The sequence below is a fragment of the Rhinopithecus bieti genome, unplaced genomic scaffold (genome assembly GCF_001698545.2).
Source record: "Rhinopithecus bieti isolate Rb0 unplaced genomic scaffold, ASM169854v2 scaffold_18153, whole genome shotgun sequence".
Taxonomy (NCBI): Eukaryota; Metazoa; Chordata; class Mammalia; order Primates; family Cercopithecidae; genus Rhinopithecus; species Rhinopithecus bieti.
In genome coordinates this window covers 2,371,234-2,383,800 of record NW_016809139.1, presented here as the reverse complement: position 1 = coordinate 2,383,800, position 12,567 = coordinate 2,371,234, and the positions used below count along the sequence as shown (strand labels likewise).

The window sequence follows — 12,567 nt, the reverse complement described above, 5'->3', positions numbered from 1 at the left end:
AGCCAGGAGGGTCTCGATCTCCTGACCTCGTGATCCGCCCGTCTCGGCCTCCCAAAGTGCTGGGATTACAGGCTTGAGCCACCGCGCCCGGCCTGAAATGTCTCTTAGCAAGTGCCCTGGGCCATGCGTGGTGCAGTGATGTAGGTAGATAGCGAATGATCTATGGGGTCTCGGAGCCCTCCTCCTCCTGATGGTTAGGGGGCTGTGAGTCCCAAGGCTCCCTCCTGCTCTCCCACGTCCCTCTTTAACCATGACTCTGTGGCTTTAGCACAGCCCCTGTCAGGAGGGCAGTGCCTGCCGTGGTTGTGTGAGAGGCTGTTGACCCTGGATGTAGAGGGGTCTTTTGCAGCAGGGGTGAAACCTCCAGTCCACTGAGCTGAGACCCCCTGGAAGCCGACTCTCTGTGATGAGTGAGTGAGTGGGTGGTTGTGTGTGTGTCATTGTGAGAGCCTGGTGCTTTAGTGGCTGAGGGCGTTTTTGTTGTTTCCTGCACAGGAAGAATTAGGAAGGACCATTTCCCAGCTCGTTCATGCTTTTCAGACCACGGAGGCGCGTGAGTATGCTCTGCCATAGTTGGGTACATTTGTAGACGTCAGAACCTCTGAGCATCAGAGCCACCAGACACAGGAGGGTTCGTGTTCTCAAATCCAGAGTAAGGAATGCCTAAGAGCGAGAGAGCGCCAGCTGGTGTCTGTGGGTGCTTAGCATGTGTGAAGTGCTGGTGTAAGTGTCCAACATGGATTAGCTCATTTACCCAAAACACTCATTTTGAGTCTAATGGGCTAATATCTTACATTTTAAAAATAAAATGAAAAGCCAGGGTAATGTCACCAAGAGATTTGACTGAATTCGGCCTGATGATCGTGAGGTTCCTACAGTTGATTTTCTAACTCCTCTGTTCTCTGGTGACCAGAGTTGAGAAGTTCTTACCCTGCCTGTCTGTGGGACTCACTTGAAGAGCCTCTAAAAATTCTGATGTCCAGATCCTGGTCCAGCAAAACCCAGTTCTAGGGGTAGGGCCTGGGCATCAGCGTTTTATTTATTATTTATAATATGTAAAGAAAGGTTCCTCCGTGTTCTCACCTTACTTCCCAGAGTGGCTTCGTGCTCCTCAGTCGTTCTCTTCTGGCTTATTCCTCCTCCAGAGCACCTGTTCCTTCAGGCCTTCTGGCAGACCATGAATCGTGAGTGGACGGGCATCGACAGGCTGCGCCTGGATAAGTTCTACATGGTGAGGCAGCCGCCAGGGCGCCGGCAGGCGGGGGCAGCGTGGGTCTCAGTGCCCGACCCAGCAGAGACAGGCAGCGCCTGGGCAGGGAGGCGACCTGAGGCAGTGCGACCCTGAAGCCGGGGTGGGAGGTGGAGCCGAGGCTCTGGGCGGTCCCTGCCCAGGGCTCTGCAGCATTGTCGGTCTCTGAGGGTCATTGAATGGCGAGGAATCCGACCCCTAAAACACCACACAAACTTTTGGTTCAGAGAAGGAAAGTGACGATTGCCCTCCTGGGGAGAGTCGGCGGTGACACTGTTGTTACTTTGCCGAGGAGTCCGTGAGTTTGGAGGCGCAGACTCCAGAGCTGTGGTCGGGCCCTCGTGGGAGCCCTGGAGTGCCTGCAAGGCTGGGATGGCTGGGTCACAGTGCGGGACTTCCTTTCCCTCCTCCCGCATTGCACCCCCATTCAGGGTGCTGATTTGCCCTGAGAATGCTGGGGAACACTGGGGTTTAGAAGTGCAGTGTGTTGCTGCCCGGACCTGCTTCTCTCCTTCCCTGCTTCCCTCTTGTTGAACCGTGAGGTCTCGTTACTGAGGTGGTGGTCATTGTAACCTTAGAGCAGATCTGAGATATAGGGACATTGTCACTTGTAGGAGTCAGTCACCCAATGGGAACGCTGAAAGGGGCCATGTCTGGGCCTCACTGAGGATAGATGTTGATCTGCCATTCTGGCTTCAGTGTCCCGCTCAGATTCGGGCCAGGGCTGTACGGACAGTGTACGTACCAGTGATTCTAGAATTGGAGACCAGGGTGGGAAGAACCTGGAGCTCAAGGAGGAAGGAGGCTCCAGGGCAGGCCAGGAGCCTGGCCACGCGCTTGACAGAGTGCAGACTCTTAGGGACAGCAGGGCTCTGCAGGGAGGCCGCCCCACGGGTTTGCTGAGATGCAGCTGCTGGGTGCTTGGATGGATGCGTTCTGCTTTCCATGGCTCGTTTCCGGGCCCCTTGTGTGACTGAGTCTGGCAGCACAGCCTTGTGTCAGGGCCGGCCTCAGTGGCACTGCAGGGTGGCGTGGGGGATAGGCCTCCCGTGTCTGCAAGAACAGTGTCCTGGCTGCTGGGCTGTGCTCTTGTCATCGGGGCTCCTGGGGGTCTGCGCGTCCTCTGCTGCTATTGACTGCGGCTCAGACCTCATTGTGGGCGTGTAGGCGTGCTGGGTCAGTAGCCTAAAGTGGGGACAACTATAGAAGGGTGTTGAGTCCCATGGAGGGAAATAGCATTGGGGGGCAGATCTGGAGCTTCTTTCACGGGTGAGGCTTGGCGGGAGCGCCCTCACTGCGTAGCGGACCGCAGAGGAAGTGAGCTGTGTTCTCCCACTGGGGAGAGCCTGGTGAGGACCAGCCGTGTTTCAGACCCCGTTTTGCGGAGGGCTCCACTGCCCGTGGGGGTAGCTGTGCCTCTTTTCTGGTTCTCCCTTATGAATCAAGGACTGTCTGTTTCAGCCCCGGTTTATGGACTGGAGTCATAGGACTGTCCCCTGTTCCCTCCCACCCCCTGTGTGCCTGCTTCCAGCCAGCTGGGGCCTTGGAGCTGGGGAGAGGGGCGCGTTCTCAGCCCAGGATTCTGAGGGCTTGGTGTTGTATCCTCCAGCATCTGTCTGTCAGCAGCTCTGGGGGCCAGCTGTGTGCCTGGGGCCAGCAGAGGTGACCGCGGCTATGGCTTTATCCTGCCGCGGCTCATGGTGCATGGGGAAGGGTGGTCTGGTGAAGCAGGGCTGGGCTTCTGCTAACAAGAACCTCCTTCTGTGTCTAAGCTCATGAGGATGGTCCTGAACGAGTCCTTGAAGGTTCTGAAGATGCGAGGCTGGGAAGAAAGGTGGGTGCGCGGCGGTCCTGCTGTGGGGGGATGCTGCTCTCAGGGACCACAGTCATGTGTTTGTCGTTGGATTCTTTGTCATAAGGAGATATCAGCCTTTACATTAAAGTGTGCCCCTAGTTGTGCTTAGAGATAAGATATTTTTTAAAGTAAAAATTAGTTTGTGTGTTTGTGGAAATGATGCCATTTATCCTCAGGGTTGGAGGCCAGTTCTCACTGGGAGTCAGGAGGGAGTTTTTTAATGAAAGGGTGTCCAGCTGAGGAGCTTCTTAGAAAAACACGGCATGTTCCGCTCCGTTAGCAATGCTTTTTGTTTTTTTGAAATAGGTCTCACTGTTGCCTAGGCTGGAGTGCAGTGGCGTGATCTTGGCTCAACTACAGCCTTGACCTGGGCTCAAGTGATCCTCCTGCCTCAGCCGCCCAGCTGGCTGGGACTGCAGATGTGCATCGCAGGCCCACGTAATTTTTATATTTTCGGTAGAGATTAGTTCTGTCCTGTTGCCCAGGCTGGTCTCAAACTCTTGGGCTCAAGCAGTCTGCCTGCCTAGGCCTCCCAAAGTTGTAAGCAATTTTAATTGCTCCTAATTCTAAAATTATGTAAATTGGCCCGGCGCGGTGGCTCACGCCTGTAATCCCAGCATTTTGGGAGGCCGAGGCAGGCAGATCACTAGGTCAAGAGATCAAAACCATCCTGGCCACCACAGTGAAACCCTGTCTCTACTAAAAATACAAAAATTAGATAAATACATAAAAAAGAATCAGCAGGCTGGTTATGGTGGGGCGAGGGGATCGCTTGAGCCCAGGAGTTTGAGGCTGCAGTGCTCCATGACTGAGCCACTGCACTGTAGCCTAGAGTGAGATTCTGGGTTTTGTCTTGTTTTGTTTTGTTTTGTTTTGTTTTTTTTTTTTTTTTTTTTTTTTGAGCGGGTTCTCGCATCTGCTCGCACGGGCCTGGAGCTGCGGTGGGGCCGGATCTCGCTCATGCGGAGTCGGCCCTCACCCCGGGTTTCGCCTTCTCCTGCTCGGGGGGGCCTCCAAGGCTGCGGACTCAAGGCCGCCCGCCACCCTCGCTCCGGTAGTTTTTTGTTTTTTTAGCTGGGGACGGTGGTTTTCCCATGGTTGCGGATGGGTCTCATCTCCTGACCTTCGTGATTCCGGGCCGTTCGCGCTCCCCAAGTTGCTGGGTTACGGCTGAGCCAACGCGACCGCCCTTGGTTTTGTTTTTTTAAAAAAAAGGGCGGGGTCGGTGGTGCCTCAAGGGCCTGTAAATCCCAGCCACTTTTGGGCGGAGGCCGAGACGGGCGGGTATCACGAAGCGTCAGGATGATCGAAGACCATTCCTGGGCTAACACGGTGAAACCCCGTCTCTTACAAAATACAAAAAACTAAGCCGGGGCAAGGTGGCGGCGCCTGTAGTCCCGCCTACTGGGGAGGGCTGAGGCAGGACAGTGGCGTAACCCGGGGAGGCGGAGTTGCAGTGAGCTGAGATCCCGGGCCCACTGCACTCCAGGCCTGGGCGACAAAGAGCCGAGACTCCATCTCAAAAAATAAATAATAAATGATAATAATAAATAATTAAAAAAGAATCAGCAGGAATTGGACTGTGGTTGCCTGAGTTTCTCCAGCTTTGAGTTGCATGGGTGATTTTGCAGTTAGGGCAGCGGTGCCTCTGGTTTGGAGGGATTTTCATTCTTGAGTTCCCTGGCAGGACTCTGATGCTGGGAGTCTTTTACTCATTCTAGGCCTTAGCATTGTGGATTACCCCGTAGGGGTCTCATGACTTAAGCTGAATTAAATGGTAAAGGGATGATTTTGTTAACTATTTTGACTTATTACTCCAAGAGTATTTTTCCTCCCTGTAACTGAGAATTCAGTACCGGAATCATTTGGAAGACCGTGGTGGCTTCTCCCAGTGCCCGGGGTCCCAGTGCTGACAGTGGGGTCCACTTTTCCTGCCCTCTTGGATCTCCTGCAGGCATAACCGGGCTGTCATTAATATCCATGGCATTGTCCCTGGCCTGGAAGTCGGTCCCTTGCACCTGTGTGTCTTCCTCTTGGTCTCAGCACCTGTTCTTGCCTCTGTCTCCTTTTTCCTGAGCCTTAGAGAGCATCACTTCTCCTTTCCATCACCAGTGATTCTCCAGCCTTGCTGGGGAGCTTCCTAAATCACACAGGTCACAAATCCGAGGTCCAGATGCGTCTAGATGCTACAGGTTATTCTCTGGGGCTGTCTAGTCTTCGGATCTGGGCCTGTGATGCCATCAAACCTGCCTGCCAGGGAGAGCTTTGGTGCACATCACAGATGGCATGCGCCGTGCGGCAGGGCCTGGGAAGCCAGAAGGTGGCTCATGGTCCTGGGCCTCTTTCTGGGCCTCCACTTTCCTTTCTGTGTCTGTGCCGTCCTGACGTGTCTTCCCCAGCGGTACCCAGTGGAGACAGTGGAGAGGAACACCAGGCAGGATGTCTCGTCTCAGCCAAGACTTTCTCTGTGGTAGCAGTTTTGAGGACAGAGGGAAGGCCTATCTGAATGTTTACATGTGTTGCATTTTGCAGCTGACATGCAAACTCAGGCCATATGTTCTGGTGCTGGTGATGGTCACTTAACTCTCTGATTGCAAGACTGCTTTGTGCTGGAATAGCCCCAGGATCGTTGATCTTCACCTGCATGGAGTTTGGGCTGGCCTGTTTGCAGACAGTGGCGCCTGCCCGCACTTAGGTTTCCATCCGAGCGTGTAACCGCCGGCGAGTGGGGGCACGGCTGTCTTGGGGCTTGCCGAGGCTGCCTGTCATATTTGCTTTTCCTTTCCTCAGACAGATCGAGGAGCTGCTAGAGCTGCTGACGAGCGAGATCCTGCACCCCAGCAGCCAGGCCCCCCACGGGGTGAAGAGCCACTTCATTGAGATCTTCCTGGAGGAGCTGACCAAAGTGGGCGCTGAGGAGGTGAGGCTGGGCTCCGACGGGGCGGTGGAGCTGGGCATTTGTGGACGAGGGACTGAGGTCCGCTGGCTTTCCCCATAGCTTACGGCAGACCAGAACCTGAAGTTCATTGACCCCTTCTGCAGAATCGCCGCCCGGACCAAGGAGTAAGTGGTGGGCGACCTGGTTGGACCCGACTCCTTCACTGAGTTCTTCCGTGGGGCTGCCGTTTTGGGGGGCTGCTCCCTCCAGGGAAGAATCTGTTGCAGAGTGGCCGCTGGCCATGCGGGTGGGCGGGGGGTGGAGGGGAGGCCGCAGGGCAGTCAGCAGCTTCTGCTTGGGAATCCAGCATAACGGGCCTGCTCGCTGGCCTCTGCCCTGCCCCTCAGTTCCCTGGTTTTGAACAACATCACTCGAGGCATCTTTGAGACGATCGTGGAGCAGGCCCCACTTGCCATTGAAGACCTCCTGAATGAACTGGACGCACAGGATGGGGAGGTGGTGTCAGACAGTGAGGAGTCCTCCGAGGGCAGTGAGCGTGGAGATGCGCTGTCCCAGAAGAGGTCTGAAAAGCCGCCTGCAGGTGGGGGTCACGGCACGCCCGGCTCCTCCTTGGGGCCTGTCCTGGGCCGAGCCAGTGTGGTCTCCTGCTGGGTTGCTCCCACCAGCTTCCGCCTGGTCCCCTTGTCTCTGGCGCTCCCCACAGTCCATCCTCAGCATAGAAGCCAGAGTGACCTCTGTGGGCACCAAGCACACGTGTCGTTTCCCCTCAAGCCCCCCAGCCTCTGGTGTGCCCCACGCCCTCTCCAGACCCCTGGGCTCCGCAGTCTAACCCAGCACGCCTCTGGCTCAGTTGGCCCCCTGGACTCGTTCCTGCCTTGGTGCTGAATCTTCCTGTCCCTCCCACCATCTGTCCACCGTCACTCTCTGGGGCTGGACTCTTTCAGCCTCCTGGCCTCTCCCAGACCCGCAGGCAGTCCTCCCCATGGCATCACTCTGTGGCACGGGATGTGAACCACTTGCTCCTCATGTTCCTCGTTCCTGGCCCGTCTTGCCAGAGGACAGCAAGCTCTGTCCATACTGACCGTGGCAGGGTTCAGGCCTGAGACCTCAGGGCACCTGGCTGCTGGGGAGTAGACCCACTCCTCACTGCCTGCCAGAGGCCTCTGGGGGCAGCCGCGGGGTCCAGCCTGGCCCGTTTCTGGTTCGATGCTGCCCTCGTTGTCCGAGCCTGCTGGGTGGTCTGAGCTGTGAGTGTGGCATCCTGGTGGTGTGGAGGGTGTGTCTTCGACCATGCCCAGGACCCCCGTGTGCCCTGACTCAGTGCTGTGGCTGCTGTGCCCCTTGGCTTACTCATCAGAAGACCCCCTCCCCACCGCCCCCAGCACTTGGCCCGGCCACCCTATGCGTGTCTCCCTGGTCCCTGCCTTGCCCTTCTCTCTCAGTAGCCGAGGCTCCTGGCAGGTCCTCCAGTGCCTGCTGCTGGGCCCTGGCTGCCACCTCCAGAGCAGACCCTTGTCACATGCTGCCCCGCAGCTGCCTGTTGCCCAGAAACCTTTCTTCTGCAGACAGTGCCGTCAAAGCCCCAAATGCCCAGCCTAGCTTGAGCGCCTGACTGAAACGTCAACTCCCACAGCTTCTGTTCCAGGCCACCTTGAGGCTGGACTGAGCTACCCTCCTCACTTCCGGAACTTTTGACATGGACTTTGTTGCCCGAGATACCAGCTTGTAGTCAGCCACTCAGGGCTGTGTAGGCACCTGTGCCCTGGGATGTCTTTTTTCCTTTCCAGGCCTGAGGTGGCACCTCTTGTGCTGTCCATACGAGATTGGAGGTCACGTGGCACCTAGTATCTGCCTTGAGCTGCGGGCCTATGCCCACGCTCTGACCAGGGTGCACGGAGCGGGCTCTCCGTTCCTGGGTGTTTGGGGCTGGCACACGTTGGGAACAGGTCTTTGAGTTCACGGGGGTCCCTTTTGTTCCAGGCTCTGTCTGCAGGGCTGAACCTGAGGCTGGTGAGCAGACAGGTGACGACAGGGACAGTGGTGGCCCTGTCCTCCAGGTGGGTGCCCTGGGCTCGTGGCTGCACCCTCAGCTTTTGCCCTGCTTTGCTGCCACTGGCCCTGGAAGAGGAGGGGGGCGTTAGGAGGGAGGATGGCAGCCGTCGGCATGAAGAGTCACCCAGACGGGTTAGCTTTGAAGGCGGGATGGGTGCTCCGACCCTGCCCCCTGCAGGCGAGTGGGGTCATTAAGAGTGGGGCTGGGGCCTGGGATGGTGGGCTCAGAGGCAGACCTGCATTGTCCAGGGCTGGCCTCACCTCACACTGGCCTCTTGCCTCACGCATGGGCAGCCCCCCAGATTTCCTGCGGCCCCTTTGTTGGGGTGCTGGGCTGGAATGAAATGGCGTGTGCCAAGCGGCTGGCCTGTGGGTCCCAGCAAGGAGTCCACTCAGCCAGTGGGGTCTGACTTCAGGCAAATTGGAAACTGAAATGTTTTAAGTTTTAAATATGATTATGTGCAGACTTAATAAAATATGGCCTTCTTGGGTTAAAATCGATCAAATTAACTTACTTTATTCGTGCTTGTCTGTGTGTGGCTCCTAGAGTTGTAAAGCTGCAGGCAGGCTCCTGGCAGGCGTGTGCCCCGCAGTGTGCATCTCGCAGAGTGTGCCCGGCAGTGCGTGCCCCACAGTGCGCCGCAGCATGTGTGGTGCCCGCTGTGCTGTAGAGTGGCGGGGCTGCAGGACCCTCAGTGAGGGTGGGCTGTGTTCTTGTGAGCCGAGTGAAGAACCTGCAAGTGAAGATCAAGTGCCCTCTGGGTCTCGGGTTCCACGTTCTCGGAGCATGCAGAGGGTGACTGACCTTGGCTCTGTGACGTCTGTCTTTTGACACAGTTTGACTACGAGGCAGTTGCTAACAGACTGTTTGAAATGGCCAGCCGCCAGAGCACCCCGTCTCAGAACAGGAAGCGTCTCTACAAAGTGGTCCGGAAGTGGGTGTCTGAGGGTCTGCGTCTGCCCTGCTGCCCTTGGAACCGCCCTTTCCTCCTCAGATCAGGGTGCCTTCGCCTTGCCCTGGTCCTTCCGCAGCCCCTGGGGTGGTCCCCGCTAGGACCCTGAGACCCCTGCACAGCCCCTGGGGTGGTCCCCGCTAGGACCCTGAGACCCCTGCACGGCCCCTGGGGTGGTCCCCGCTAGGACCCTGAGACCCCTGCACGGCCCCTGGGGTTCCCCGCTAGGACCCTGAGACCCCTGCACAGCCCCTGGGGTTCCCCGGCTAGGACCCTGCAGCCCCTCTAGCTGGAGCTTCCTCCTGCGGAAGCCGCAGCCGTGGTAAGTGGCCATCTGTCTTGCTCTTTCAGGCTGCAGGACCTGGCAGGAGGTGAGGACCAGCCGTGCACTGACAGTGGCACCGCCTTGGAGGTGGAGCTCCATCCTCCTGGGAGTGGATTGCTTCCAAGGGCCTCATAGCACATGGAGTCTCTCTGCAGAGAGGCCTGGTGGTGTTTCTGGGGGACAGGGAGGCAGGGCTCAGGGTTCCACAGCTCTCGTTTTTATGGGTTTTGCTGAGTGATTCTCAGACTTGAGTGTCCATTGGAGTCCCCCAGAGCCTGAGAGACGGTGCCGGCCACAGGGGCTCCCAAGCACTGACCGTGGTGCTGCTGCTGCTCTGTTGTGCAGCACACGTCTGTTTCTGGCAGCGTGTGGCGGATGGAACTGGCATAGGTTATCGGAAGGAGCGTTTCCTAGGGGGGTTGATGGTAAGAGATGTAAGCGTTTCCCCCGGTGCTTAAGAAAAGTTTCAGAGCTGCAGCTCAGTTGGAAGGATTTCGTAGGGGATGCCTGCGTGTCCCTCCGGCTCCAGAATCAGCACTTCTTGTCTTGTCTTAAGCTCCTCTCTCCGAGCACCACACCCCCTGCATCCACCAGCCGGCGTGTCATGAGTTCTAGTCCAGGGTTTGTTTTCTTTTTTTAGTTTTTGAGACAGTGTCTCGCTCTGTTGCCCAGGATGGAGAGCAGTGGTGTGATTACAGCTCACTGCAGCCTGGATCTGGGCACAAGCGATCCTCCAACCTCAGCCTCCCAGTCGCTTGGACCACAGGCACGTGCCACACGCCGGCTAATTGTTTTAGTTTTTGTAGAGACAGGGTTTCGCAGTGTTGCCAGGCTGGTAGTGTGGGGTTTTTAGGACAGCGTGCACCAGTGAGGTGCATGAGGTTCGTGTGTGTCTGGCAGGTTTTGATGCCCAAAGTTCCCTTGTGCCGCCAGCATAGGCATTTTTAGGCTGTAGACTTTGGTGTACAGGTTGAGTGTTTCTAATCTGAAACCCCAAATCCAAAATGCTGCCAAGTCCAAAACTGAGTGCTGACAGGAAGCTCCAGGGAAATGCTCATCGGAACGTTGTGGATTTGGGATTTTCAGATTAGGGATGTTGAACTAGTGAATATGACAGCAGACATTCCAAAACAGTCTGACATCCAAAGCACTGCTGGTCCCAAGCATGTCAGTTCATGGATACTCTACCTGTGTCCTAGATGCTCCAGGAACTGGCTTTTCCAAATGGACTTGGGTCTGAGCTGGTTCATTTCAGCTGTGTTGGTGGCACTGAACACATTGCCCCTGGGTATTACAACAGGGCACTTTCTCACACACATTGTCGGGAGGTGGTGCTGGCTGGGGCCTGCTGGAAGCAGCGAGCCTCAAACCAAAAGCCCCCATACCCCCAGAGCCCCCTGACTTCTGCCCTGGTTCTCAGGCATCTTCCCTGAGGACGAGATCCCGGAGAAGGCCTGCAGGCGTCTGCTTGAAGGGAGGCGGCAGAAGAAGACGAAGAAGCAGAAGCGTCTGCTCAGGTTGCAGCGCGAGAGAGGTAGGACTAGCTGGTGTGTTAGTCATGGAGCTGGCGTCCTTACCTGCTTGCTTGTCCCCGGGATGGAGGTCACCTACAGTGTCTACCCCTGAAGCATGAGTGCCGAGTCCTCCATCCTGGGTGCCTGCTATCCACATGTCCCAGAAATGCCCTGTCCTCGGCATCCCTCCTGTAGACCTCTCCTCACCACCGCTACCTGCCATCCTTGTCTGCAGCTCCCCCGAGCTGTGTGCGCTGCCCTCCCTCCCGATGTGGAGACGATCCTCCTGGCTGGGCTGCCTCCTCCCATGCCTCTGTCTTAGATCCGAGCCCTGTCCCCTCCTCTCCCGCACCCTCAGAGATTCCTGAGCCTCTCCACTTCTGTCCTTGATTTCAGGGCCTGTCTTCCCTCTTGGGCCTCTGGCCACACGAGTGTGGTTGGCATGTGTCGCCCTCATCAGGGGCAACCCAGGGCCTGGAGCTGCCTACCTGCAGTGGAGGGGGTTGAGCACAGTGCCGGGCAGGGCACGGGGCCCATGGCAGGAATAGGGTGCAGAGGAGGGAGACAGTGGCTTTGCCCTACACTGGGAAGCCTTCCCTGTTACTCTCTCCATGCTAAACCGGCCCTAGGGCCTAGGGATTCACCCCTTCCCTTGCCCAGAGCCCCGTGCCACTGAAGCCCGTCCGTCTCATTTCCCATGGGGCAGTGGCCTCTCTGCCGCCGGCCCTTGGCCTGGTTCCTGCACCCGTACCAGACACCGTCTGTGTGGCTCTCTCTGTGCAGCAAGTTTTGTGAACACTGTCGGCCCTGGCGTTCAGGGCCTGGCACTGCCCAGCATCCTTCTTCCGCCTCCCCTTCTACCTTGAGCCCAGTCCTGCCTACTCTGTGCCTTTGCTCCCGGGTCTCGCATCCCTGTCCTACGCCGGTCCTCCCGAGGTCAGCCCTCGCTGGGGTCCCGGGCCGTGTGGGTAGAGCTTGGCCCCCACACTGGACACAGGATGCGTCTGGGTGGCTGGCGTGGCTGTGTTGTCCTCCCAGGTCCGTGGTGCCGGCGTCCTCAGCCCGAGCTGAGTGAGTGGAAGGAGCCCATGCTGGCATTCTCTGGCTCATGGGGTCTTGCTGTTTTGTCAGGGAAAGATGAGAAGGAGCCCCCGAGCTTGGGCATGGAGAGGAAGAGGAGCAAGAGGAGGGGTGTGGGGGCCGACCCCAAGGCGCGGGCAGAGGCTGGTGAGCAGCCAGGCACAGCTGAGCGGGCCCTGCTCCGAGATCAGCCCAGGGACCGTGGCCAGAGAGGAGCTCGCCAGAGAAGGAGGACACCCCGGCAGCCGGCCGGTGCCCGAGCAAAGGCAGCCAATGTCCAGGAGCCAGAGAAGAAGAAGAAACGCGGGGAGTGATGTGGCCGGGCCCAGGACAGGCAGGGAGGGAGGCCAGGCCGCCCTTGCACCGAGGGGTGAGGCTGACTGGGCTGTTCTTGGACTCAGGACCGCAGCTCCAGAACTCCTGTGCCAGGCAGGAGGGAAGGGCGGGACTGGAGAGGTGGGCCCGTCGTTAGGGGCCAGCGTCCCAGGAGCTGGACTTTTCCCAGAGCCTCCGCCTGTGGCTGTGATGACCTTGGGTCAAAAGGTCAAAGTCTGAAGACTGAAACTCCACCTGCAGCAGGACTGGCCGCCCCCGCTGTGGGGGGTTCAGAAAATAAAATGCCGCGTGGCCCTTGCCGGGG

At 57.7% G+C, this 12,567-nt stretch overlaps 1 protein-coding gene across 2 annotated transcripts in view; it reads left to right on the top strand.

Annotated features, from left to right (window-relative positions):
- The window catches only part of RRP1 (ribosomal RNA processing 1), a 16,240-nt gene extending 3,673 nt beyond the window's left edge, over positions 1 to 12,567 (top strand). The window contains exons 3-13 of one of the 2 annotated variants that reach the window (XM_017888749.1): positions 496 to 553; positions 1,146 to 1,231; positions 3,022 to 3,083; positions 5,895 to 6,024; positions 6,103 to 6,167; positions 6,390 to 6,583; positions 7,984 to 8,060; positions 8,893 to 9,056; positions 9,360 to 9,379; positions 10,754 to 10,867; positions 11,979 to 12,567. In XM_017888749.1, the coding sequence (XP_017744238.1) occupies positions 496 to 553; positions 1,146 to 1,231; positions 3,022 to 3,083; positions 5,895 to 6,024; positions 6,103 to 6,167; positions 6,390 to 6,583; positions 7,984 to 8,060; positions 8,893 to 9,056; positions 9,360 to 9,379; positions 10,754 to 10,867; positions 11,979 to 12,241 (1,233 nt within the window). In that variant the 3' untranslated portion in view covers positions 12,242 to 12,567. The remainder of the gene's footprint in view (positions 1 to 495; positions 554 to 1,145; positions 1,232 to 3,021; positions 3,084 to 5,894; positions 6,025 to 6,102; positions 6,168 to 6,389; positions 6,584 to 7,983; positions 8,061 to 8,892; positions 9,057 to 9,359; positions 9,380 to 10,753; positions 10,868 to 11,978) is intronic. The other variant, XM_017888750.1, reaches the window with a different exon arrangement.